We start from the raw sequence: 12,171 nt of genomic DNA, 5'->3' as shown, positions 1-12,171 counted from the left end.
CAACTTCATAGTCATTACAAGCTGTTCCGGATATCGCATCGACTGTTTTCAATGCTGAGGAAATTTCGCTGACGGAGGCACTTAATGATTTAGGTGACAGTGATTGTACCTGAAACAACATTAATACATCTAAGAATCCGTCATATAACACTTCCAAAGGAAAAGTAATCTGCTATTGTTGGGCCAACGACTCAGAGTTACTAATTGAAGATTTTCACAAGCTTGACGAAAGTACACGTTAAACTATGGTCAAATAAAGAGAAACTCAGGCAAGAATAAAGCATAATTCATTGTAAAAGAAGCATAATGCTGCATAAGTCTCTTAGATCAAGCAAACTCGCACACAGGAAAAAAATAATTATGAATGTTTACGGCGTCTAGTATATAGAGTGAATAAAAAATATCAAAGAAGAAAATACGCATACAGCTTTTAGTAATCGCTCGAGAGGCTCCTTCATAGCAGATGATTTCGTTTCATAATTTGGACCGGAAGACTCTGTTGAAAAGCTTGATGCCGATATCCCGGGCTGAGCAACTGGAAGCAATTGAGAATTAGCAGAATATACTGGCGTCCCAGGTTATGAAAGAGCCAACGGCAATGCTGAGACATTTCAGATGTGTATTGAAAGTGATGTGGATTTGTTGGAAGTGGCATTTGAAGTGAATTATCTGACTGTTGGCTGATTAATGTGTCCTGCTGAAGCATACCTGAAGTGGCAACAGCTTTGATGTCAGCCATTTGCATATGCTGCGTTTTCTTCTGACTAAAATTGTGGCTGCATATGTTGCCTAACGTTCTGTGGCTGCATCATTTCATGTTTAAGTTGTCTTTGTTGTGGTTTAACGAAATTCTGCTGTTGCAAGTCAAGAAACCAATTGCCAGGTCACCTAATTGGTCTCCACAGTTCCTATACCGTTTGACACTTCTCATTCAATTTAATAATGAAAGCGTTGCTCTTAGAGAGGAGAGTGAAGTGGACAAGAAGATTTTTACCTGCTCTTCCAATCTTGCTGTAATAATAATACGTATATGTAGTGATTTTACAGCTTCAAACACTCAAGCTATCAAAGCACTGCCCAAGATCGCAATAAAGATCAATTCAAGATGCTTATGAACCAACTAATCAATCTTTGTGATTCAATGATTAATAGTACCTTAATAAGAAAATTAATGGAGATCAGAAACACACAATTTAGTGAGTAAAGAAGTGAAACAAGGAATCAAAGAAGACAAATTTACCTGGTTCAATTGTGCAAGAATGCACAATCTACATCAACTGGAGAAGCCAACAGAATGAGTTTTATTGATTATTCAAGAAGAAATTACTGGGCAATTACAGAGAAGATTACAAGGAACAAGATGACACTTTCTCTCTCACTTCGATCTCTCTAGAATGCTCTCATCAATCCCGTGAAGCTGCCTCAACAATCAGCTTATATAACAGCTCGTAGCAAACCCATAATGTACAGGATTTAGACACGTGGTAACGGCTTTGTAACAGATTTGATTCCCTCCTCACATGCTTCAACACGTGCGTCACTTAGGCTTTGGACAAACGACTCTGAGCTGTGTCGTTTCGAATAGGCTTAAGAAAATCACGTGTACAGCTCGTGACCATTTAACTGAAATCATTAACACACAACACTGCCGTTTCATATGCATAAGTTTTGAATTCATCACTTCAGTCCATAGCATTAATTAGTTAGTTACCTTCAGAAATAGGGATGGCAATGGGGTGGGGTGAGGGTGGGGAGGCTCACCCCATTCCCCACTCTATTAAAATTTTTTGCCTCTATTTCCCACCTTATTCCCCAATAAATTTAGTGGGTTGGGGATGGAGAATCCCCACATGGGGAATGATTTCCCCATCCCCACCCCATTCCTCATTTACCTATTTTATAGTAAATATAAATATATGATTTCAGTAAATTAAAAATTAGAAACTTAAAATAAAATCATTACCATATTATGAAGTATTTAATTTTTAAAAAAATCTCTAAAAGTTTGAAACAATATCTTAAAATGATATTAAAAGTGAAAAATATTTAAAGAGAGCAACACCTTAAAAGAGAAAAAAAAACATTATAATGTTTTAGAATTGAAAAATATTGTAGGGTTTTCTTTTATTCAAATCTTATTTATATTGCATAAAAATTTAAAAAAATTATTAATTGACATTATAGTTGATAAAATAAAAATTACTAAATAAGAATTAAAAATATATTTATATATAATGGGGATTGGGGTGGGGGTGGGGTGGGGAGTGCAATACCAAACCCCACCCCATTAACAATTTGGGAATTATTTTTTCCCCACCCCCCACTCAATTTCCCAAAAATTATTAAAAATCTTTCCCATTTGGGGTGGGGCTCCATGGGGCCCCAAACCCATGGAGGATTTTGCCATCTCTATTGAGAACTCAATCCCTTGAACTTGAACTCAAGATTTTGGTTGCAAATAGAGATTCTCTCGGTCCCTAATTATTTTCATTTGAAATAAAAGCTTCAAATGGATGTACACAAATTAATTGCCTATTCAAATGCATCAGAAAAACGTCTTCCCATTTTGTCTTGTACAAAAGAATACCCACAAAAGCACCTTTAAGAACTCATTTTAATATTTTACTGTAAAGTGCAATGTTTTTTGGATTTGAGATGGTGTCCGATTTGATAGTTATGTATACATTGTTTATGCTAATCGTGCGCAAAGTATTAAAGGAAAAGTGATTAGTATCCGATATGCTTTTGGACATTCAATTAGAAAGTGTTAGAAACTACTTGAAAGACCATTGACTAATAAAATTACCTTGTCCGCTAAAAGAAATTTGATTCAGTGATTAAAAAAGAGAAAATCATACCATAATTTGCATGGGTAAAGAATCATGCCACAGGTACTCATTAACGTAGTGGGAAGAACTTTTGCACAATGGCCAAGGATTCCATTAATTAATACTAACTTTTGCCAAATACAAAGTGACCGTGTTTTTTTATACATAACAAGATAAACATTATTCCATTCACTCTTCGTTCAAAATGTCATTAATATCAAAACTGAGGTTCTCATCAGAAGAGTCAAGCAGCCACAGGAGAGTATCATCAAATGCCAGCAGGTCTTGACAGCCTTCGATGTTTGATGGAGTCTGAAGCATTTGCTGGTGATTTTCAATAGTTTTGTCAAGCTGATCATAAAGACTTCGTTCAGTTCCAGACAGTTGTTGATTGTCTTGGAAGTTGGGTGGATTAGGAAGCATAGACTGGTGCTTTTCGACTGATTGCTCAAGTTGTTCATAAAGCCTCTGCTCCGAAGCTGGCAGTTGTTGATTCTCTTCGATGTCGGATGACTGATGAACCATATATTGGTGATTCTCCACAGTACACTCATGCTGCTCATAAGTAATCTGTTGAGTACTAGCAACCACATCTTGATTTTCCTCCAAGATGTATGGAGTGTGAACCCTTGACCGATAGCCCTCAAAAGATAGCTGAAGCTGATGATGAGGAATCTGGTCAGTTACAGGCATTTGTTGGTATTCTTGGAGGTCAAATGAAGTAAAAAGCTGGTGAGTCTCGGCAGAAAGCTGAAGCTGCTCGTGTGGATTCTGCTCAGTCACCGGAGTGTCTTGCATATTCTGGTGACTGTCAGAAAGTTCAGGCTCATAAGGATCTTCTTGAGTCATAGACTGCTGATAATTTTCCTCTTGGGCCCCGAAGAAGCATGCAGGACTTTGTTGCATCAACTGATGATTCTGAAAAGGCTGAGGGTGGTTATGAGGAGCTAGTTCAGTAGAGGGCTGCGGCTGAATTTCTTGCCGATAGAAGTACTGGTGTTCCTCGACGAAAACGGGTTCCGCAGGCTGATCAATGTCTTCTTCAACAACTGGTTCATCAAGCTTTCTCCTTTTCCTTGAATTTTTCTGCCCGCCTGCCGCTGGTTCGCCATTCTTTCTAATTCGACAAAGAACAAGGTCACTGGATCGAAGGTTTTGCGGCAACAGTGAAGGATTCAGAGAGTATTCATGCATAATCCAGCAACCATTGTGTGGAGACTTGTCCTTCTCATATCGAAACCTTTTCTTGGAACCAATTTTCTTTTTAGACTTGCGGGACACAACCGCCTTGCCCGCATCTTCTCCTTGCCACGTACCGGTACCGACTCTGCGATCAATCCTCAAACCATTAACACTCCTCTTCTTCAAGGGAGTGAAAAAATAAAGATCTTCACCGTCTTCTAAATCGGGTCCTCCGAATTGCCTCCAAATCTGCCAAGGTTCCTTGGAACCGTAGAGATATTCAGTTCTTACGAAATCATCAAGAAAGGGGGCTGGGGTTCCAGAAATCTTGTTGAAAAGGTAGAATTGAACAAGTAGTTCATCGGAGGGCTGGAATTTGCAGCCCAATGGAAGGGGTGGTCTTGTTCTTTCCATTGTCAAGAAAGGAAAATCAATGAGAACGAGAGGAGATTATTAGTAGCAGATTAGGAAGTATTTATAGAAGAGGACTCCACAGCCCGCTCCTCTTTAGTTTCCTTGTGACTACTGACTAAAGGATGAGTCACTTAGTTTCCTAAATCGTTTCCTTTTACTTATTAGGAAACCTAGGGCCTAGGCCTCAGTATCTTGGCGCCCAAGTTAGAAACGGGAACCCTAACCTAGCTAATTTTGATTGCTTTTATTTATTAACAATTGGTTATTAAATATTAAAAATAAGAATTACAAATTTCGAAGTGAATTAAAAAATTAAATAAGATATTTTTCCTAATTTTTATTATTTTAAATGTTTTTTCACAATAAATATATATTTTATGCTCTTAGAATTAAACATCAAGCAAATGATTATTTACTTTTTTTTCTTTAAATATTTTGCCACAAGAATTATTGGATATTATAGAATCTGTAAAGAGATAAATGGTTTGACCTAATGGTTTCAAGAGACCTTCCTAAATCAATCATGAGTTTGGGGCCAAAACTTTGTTATAAAGCTAGACCTAATGGTCAATTACAAAAAATTTCCCCCCTTAAAATTTGTAATGAATCGGGTTAATCTGCTTCTGGGTTCTTGACGGTAATACCTGTGTTGTCTTTCTTGATTGCGCTAAATCAATGAAAATCGAAAAGCCGTTGACTGAACTCAAATTTTGGCGCCAAATCATATTTCTCTCTGTCGCCCTAACGGTTCGAAATTTTCTTTTAAATTCTAAAATGACCGTTGATAACGGTGATTCTAAATTTGATTGCCACGGCATAAAAATGAACAATAAACAAAAAGTCAAAGACAAAGAACTCCGTTATATGATGGGTGGATGGGCTGTGTTTAGTTACTTCAAGTAGACAAAGAAAATTCTATTTGAAAAAAAAAAAAAGGCAGATAAAGAAAATGCGTCAGTGGGTTTTATGTGAAATGTCGTTTTAGTTTGTTTTTTCATGTCGTTTTATAATTTCTTTAAAAGAACGCAACTTTTTGGTTTAGTTTAGTACATAACTTTTTTGTTTAGTTTGGTTTTGCCCGCGAAAATCACGGTCGAATGAGCAAAATTCGTTAGAGGGCCCGACAGCAATGTTTGTTAGTGGTTCGAGCTGGTAAGAAATACTGTATTTTTATTTTATTAATTTTCTTATTTTCTTTTTCTTTGATTAAAAATAGAGGGAGAGAAATGTAAAACAAGGCAAAAACTGAATAAAAGAAAACTTTTGAGGAAATTAAAGCGTTTGATCTAATTTCATTCGCTTTAATTCATAATCTTCTGTTTCTGTCTTCATGTTTTTCAGATATTTCTGTCCTAGGAATAATTATGGCAGTGTTTGATTTTGAATTTTTTAGTAAATGAAAAGAGAGAATTTGTAAAAAGAAAAAAAAATGACCAAAAACAAAAACAAGGTTCACAATTCGTTCTCTGAGGACATTTTCACATCTCCTAACCAGGCCAAAACCAAGAGGCTCTATCAGCTTTGGAAGGGTAACAATGTAATTAATTATTTTCTCACCTTCTGTTTTTGTACTTCTCTCTTTTGATTCAAGGGCTAGCTTTCAAGATATTTGAACGTCAACTCGCCATTTCTGAAATGTTGTTTGTTATTTTTGTCATAAATGATTCTTTTATGCAATTGGGTTCGTTTTAATTCCAATTATATATATATGGAAACCTCAACTTGTTCTATTTTAATGGTGCTTTTATTTTCTTTGATATTGTTGCATGCAATGATTATTTGATGAGTTCTCAAAGCGCTTTTGACAACTAGGGATTGAATATATTTCTCATGGAATTTTGTTACTTTTAGTTGAGTCAGTTGTTTGGTTTTTGTGTGGACAATAGACTATGATATTGTACTCAATTTTTGATGTCATGACAAATGCTGGAATCGATGGAACTAAGCTTTTGTTTGTAATATCAGAAATTCATATGTGGTGGAAGAATAGTCTTTGGTCCCGATGCTGCATCTCTGTTTCTAACTTCAATATTGATTGGAGCTCCTGCAATAGCATTCTGCATAAAGATGCTGCTAATGATCAAACAAGAAAACCCTTTCTTCAACTACCCAGTATTGATTGGGGGATTGCTCCTTACAGTTTTGGTATGTTTATGTTAGATGAATTTGTAAACTTTCTTGGTTTTAGAGGAGTCTGCATGCTTCGACATACTCTTAACACGTAAATTTATGCAGGACTTCACTTTTCTCTTCATGACATCAGGTAGAGATCCAGGAATTATCCCAAGGAATGCTCAGCCACCTGAATTAGATGAATCAGTTGACTTGAATACCCCATCGATAGAGTGGATCAGCAATAAGGACGTGAAATTGCCTCGTACGAAAGACTTAATAGTTAATGGACACTCAGTTAGAGTGAAGTTTTGTGATACTTGTTTGCTATATCGCCCTCCACGAGCTTCTCATTGCTCAATCTGCAACAACTGCATCCAGAAATTCGATCACCACTGTCCATGGGTGGGACAATGTATTGGATTAGTAAGTATTAAATAAATTGCTTTCGAGCTTATTAAATGACCATCCAGAAGTGCCATGAAAGTTAAATTAGTCCCTGGAGAATGATTACACCTCCTCTTTGGTTTTTCTTAATCTTTGTTAAAGGAAGTTTGTTTTGGGTCCTCAGAAATGATCTGTTTCAATTTCATTTTGCTTACTGCCTTGATGTCTCAAACACTTGCAAATAGTTTGTTTGAGCTTTTATAAGGAAAATCTTTATCTATAAGTGCCGAGTAAGGTTTCGGAAAGCACAAGGAGAAGAATAAAAAAGAACAGAATAGAGGTATGAGCAAAGATAAGCATGCTGAACATATGGTTGTAGAAAGCTAAATGTCATCAGCTAATTCAATTAGAAGAGATCAAGTTCTGGTTGAACAGAGATGTGTCAATATCTAGAATTATAAGTTGACGGCTTAAGCTTTGCTCATAACACACCATACTTTGATTAACTTGCTTTTGTTTTTTGTTACACTTTGTGGGAAAAAAAAAAAAAATTATGTGGTAAGATGCTAACTGCTATTCTTTTCTTGGCAGCGCAATTATGTGTCTTTCATATTCTTTATATCAACTTCAACCTTCTTGTGCCTTTACGTCTTTGTATTCTCTTGGATTAACATCATCCGCCAGGAGGGTGATCTATTGAGCATCATGAGAGATGACCTACTATCTGTTGCTCTCATAGTATATTGCTTTGTAGCAGTCTGGTTTGTTGGTGGACTCACTGTTTTCCACTTTTATCTAATATGCACTAATCAGGTGAGATTACTCTTCAAAATGCTCCTATGTAGTTTAAAATCAATAACCCGAAAATAGAATATTTTCCTGTGGTTTGCTTTCAATAAATAAACAGACGAACTATATTAAGTGCAGTTTGTGTACATGGTTTGTATAGTTTATATCATAAAGGTAGATTATCTAAAGCCATGAGACAATAAACTTAGATACTCTCTTCCATTTTGGTGCTTATTTTTATTGTCATGCATACGGAACTTTGCCCAGAAAATAAGAATAAGTGATACTAACTACCCATGATATGCCTGATTTGTCAGATTGACGCGATTGTTGTTGCTCTGAATGAAAAAAGTTTATGGTCTTGTGTTGGCCCCCCTATGTGTGTTTGTGTGCAGGAATGAAAACTCGGGCTTATTTGATGTTGCATATACCAACATTATATAGTTCATATTCTTTTTTCCAGGAATGTTATCATATCAAGTATTTCTGTGGTGTGCTAGTCTTGATTGCATTTCTTCCTTTCTGGTTCATAATTTTCTGCAGACAACTTATGAAAATTTCCGTTACCGTTATGATAAGAAAGAAAACCCTTTCAATAGGGGGATATTAAAGAACATTAAAGAACTCTTCTTCTCCAAGATCCCCCCTTCAATGATCAATTTCCGAACATGGGTGACAGAAGATGATGATTCAGTAGCGGGATCAGCTGCAGCAGAATTTAATGAAGGGTTCATAGGTTCAAAGGACAAATTCGATATAGAAATGGGGAAATATGGCAAAGAAAATGATGTCCGACTTCCAAGTATTTTGCAGAATTTGGATTATAGTGGTATTGATGATAATTTGAAAAAGAAGGAGGGGAATGGTGCTGATGCATTTGATCCATATTTCTTACCTTCTGAACAAGTACCCAAATATTCACCGCGGTGCTCCAATGAGAGGACTTAGTAGATCCCACTCAAGTACATCACTGAAACAACAGAGACGAAGGTACCCCTTTATCTTGTATTCTTTTTGCTTGAAGTATCCCACAGTAAGTTAAAAAAGACGTATACAGCATATGGTACAAAAGATAGATGATGTAGTGTGCTACTTTTCAGTGATCAAATATCAGATTGCAGATTTTCTGGGGCAATTTTACGGAATACTTATGGTCTAGCATTGTTTCCTACGGGTTGAACTCATTTGATGTTGCAATTTAATTAGCTGTGATTGCAGTTGATCGATAGTAATAACAAATAATTGTAAATTGTGAAGCGGTTCAAGAAATTTGTTGATTGTTTAGAGCTATAGCTAGGAAAGACAGATAATTTACAAGTTCCAAATTCTGAAACAGTCTGTCCTGGAGGGGATTGATTTAGTTTGGCCTGTGGAGTCTGGTAAGAAGGAGGGAAAAAAAAAAAAGAAAAAAAAAAGAAAGAAGTTCTGTAATTTTCAAAAAACGCAGAGAAAAATTTGCTTATGCTGTTTATTTCTTGTTTATTAAGTTGGTAATAGCTATCTTATTAAGGAAACCAGTGCAACAATCACATTTCACCACTTACAACACTGTTTCTGTGTCCTGTTCCAAACTAAACTTTATGATGCATCATTGTTCAACTGTCTATCTGATGCAGCAATGTTGATATCCAGTTTAATGTTACAAGTGACTGTAGTGAACGTATGCATAAATGTGATCTTGCTTTTTAACACAGGTTTGATCGGATAATGTTGTATTAATCTTTGCAAGAATGTCTTCATTGCTGTTGATTGAAGCAAAAGCAAAAACTATCAATGGCGTAAATGAACTGAAATGAAATAAAAGAAGCAGAAAGTTAAAGTCATTCATTCATTCATTCCTTTGTTGATCATTGTGTTTCAAAACTGAGACAATATCTTCTTCTTCTTCTGAGTTCTGATTGTGGAGAAAAGTAAGGAACTGATGAAAAGAAGAATATGAGTGCGCTGTAATTGAACTTGTAATTATTTGAAGGCTTAATCCAATAGCATAGAACCACTAACAGAACTATGGATTATGCTTGTCTTCTGAATATTTCCTGTCGTGTTATCTCCATATTCTTATTTTTGATTTTCTATTTTCTGAAAAACTCTGATTTGTAAAAATCTGTTTATGTTTTGACTGGGAATGGTAGATTCGCTGATGGTGACTGCTAAATTTTTAGTGTACAAGTTAGGGAAGGTTGTTTTTGAAAAGGCACGAAATTTTTTAACCCAGCACACATTTGGTAAATTTGGAACGGATTATATGGATGCCCTTTTCAGGACTTGACTAGATCTTTTATGATTCCTTTTAACTTTGTCACCATTCTTGACTGGCCTTTTTTTATCAGAAAACAAATGCAAGATTTTTTTTTAATTAGTTTTTAATGTTTGATCCGAAAAGCAAAATCTGATAAAGGTTACGTTACATATATATTAGTTATGATATGATAATGGCTACAACTTAGGTGACAGCTTCTATAGTTCTTGGCCAACTAATAATCCAATTCTTTGATTCCCCACCATTGAAGACAACAAAAAAAGGGCAAATGAAATCAACAAAACCTGCCGATTCCAACCTATGCCATCTGTCTTCTTTAAAATCGTTCTTCAAGAATTGCCATGAAATACATGAAAGGAAAATTTTAATTTAATTGAATATCAAATTATAAGATTGAGGGGAAAAAAAAAACTGAATAGATGGTCAAAAAGGGAAAGACAGTACGGAAGTTTGATATACGGACACATGTATTGTTTATACTTTTTGAGTAAAAAAAATAAAATTGTATTACAATTTGACTAAAATTTACATTTAGAAATCAATCAAAACCGCTTCCTTCTACCGATTTATAAACGAATGTACTATAGTATTTATATAATAAAAAATCTATTAAAACCTCCGCTTAGTATTGACACGTGACAAGGACAATATGAAGTATGAACTAAGCTGACTTTACTTTGAAACCTCCTAAATCAACTCCTACTAACTTCCACACAAAAACTCGAAGCCCTAAACTAGTAGCGAAAATTTACCACATTGTTGCATTGCATAGCATGAATTGGATACAATTTGTGTTTGTTGGAATTGTAGTGGGGGTAATGTAATGTTGTCAAATGCCAGCTCTCTTACGTTATGAGATTGTGTCTTTAATTTGTTTGTTTTATTTTTTTTAATCATTGATTCACATTCCCTGGACATCGTGTCCAACGTCGTGGCAGCTGGTCTGGTCTTTACGACAGTGATTATCATTTATTTACATATATATATATTTTTTAATAATGAAAGGAAAAGACAAGTAACGAGAACATTCTCTGTTCTGGTGTGAAAATTTTCAAGAAAAATACAAGCAATTGCATTTGAAGTCGCGTTAAACATCAAGATAAGCATTAAAAAAAAAGGTTAAAATTTTATGATGCATTTTCGATTGGGAATATTTGTATTTGCATTCAAGATTCCTCACCGTGGGTTCATTTATTTGGAGTCAAAACAAGACGCTGTTTGGTATTTTTTTTTTCTTTTAATAACTTGAATGAAAAAAAAAAAAAAACTATTTTCCAAAACTTCAATACCTTTTCCTATGCCCTAGCAATGAGAAACAATTTGAAAGACGTGGTTTGACCGTCAAAAATTCCGGTCTCCGAATCGGGAAAAAAAAAAAGAAAAAGAAACAAGGCTGTGTAAGAGAGATTGTAACATTTTTAATCTTTGGTTTGATATTCTTGACAAAAACGGTTTGCCGGTTATAGAGAAAACGGCTAACCGTTTAACTCCAGAGAGCATGTTTTATGGTCTAGAGAAAACGGCTCACCGGTTATTGAGAAAATGGTTAACCGTTTATGTACAGAGAGTAACGTATTTGACATTCTGGAATAAAACGGCTCACCGTTTATTGAGAAAACGGTTAACCGTTTATTTCCAGAAAGGCGTCAACTAGAAACGGTTGACAAGCTTGAAAATTTCAAGTGTTAATCGTTGTAAATTCAAACCAAAAGAGTTTTTTGAAGAAGTACCATTTCGAATGGTTGCATTCTTTTGATTTAACATCTTCTTCATAAAAGAAATATACATTTTTTGGAAATGATCATCAGATTTTGCAGGTTTCATATATGTTCTAGAAATACAATCTTATTTGCTAGAGATTGTATTTAGTATTTGATATATCTTGGGGGTAATTTGCCATTAATACTCTATAACAAACCAAGATTGGAGAGGGCAAATAAAATCTTAAAAGAAAATGTGCAAACACGTCTCAAATCCTAAGAAATTATTCTTTGTTCTTTGCCTCCATATTCTTATTTTTATTTAACAGGCTGCTCCATTGCAAGTTCCCCATGTATGTTTCAAATACATAAGCTTGATGATTTATTGCGTCATAATACCAAAACAAAAAAATACTGTGAAGTAAAACTAATCTTTACTCTAATAATAAAGCTTAATCCCATGCAACCGGTCACTGAAAATCGAAACTGAAACAGAAAA

The 12,171-nt window shown here is 35.2% G+C and overlaps 1 protein-coding gene across 2 annotated transcripts; it reads left to right on the top strand.

The window, feature by feature from the left end:
* Positions 1-5,696: 5,696 nt before the first annotated feature.
* LOC102620089 (probable protein S-acyltransferase 1) lies at positions 5,697-9,251 on the top strand. Of its 2 annotated transcripts, XM_025099606.2 has the most exons (6): positions 5,697-5,961; positions 6,390-6,569; positions 6,660-6,962; positions 7,515-7,736; positions 8,256-8,702; positions 8,813-9,251. In XM_025099606.2, exons 1-5 carry the CDS (start codon positions 5,854-5,856, stop codon positions 8,658-8,660), a joined length of 1,218 nt encoding a protein of 405 aa, XP_024955374.1. In that variant the 5' UTR covers positions 5,697-5,853; the 3' UTR covers positions 8,661-8,702; positions 8,813-9,251. The 2 variants fall into 2 exon arrangements, with proteins under 2 accessions (XP_024955374.1, XP_015386952.1); XM_015531466.3 differs by having other exon boundaries at positions 5,698-5,961; positions 8,256-9,251.
* The last annotated feature ends 2,920 nt before the right edge of the window (positions 9,252-12,171 follow it).

Source organism: Citrus sinensis, chromosome 6, assembly GCF_022201045.2.
Source record: "Citrus sinensis cultivar Valencia sweet orange chromosome 6, DVS_A1.0, whole genome shotgun sequence".
NCBI classification, from domain to species: domain Eukaryota; kingdom Viridiplantae; phylum Streptophyta; class Magnoliopsida; order Sapindales; family Rutaceae; genus Citrus; species Citrus sinensis.
Note: the sequence above shows the minus strand (reverse complement) of the source record. Positions and strands in the feature narration are given on the sequence as shown.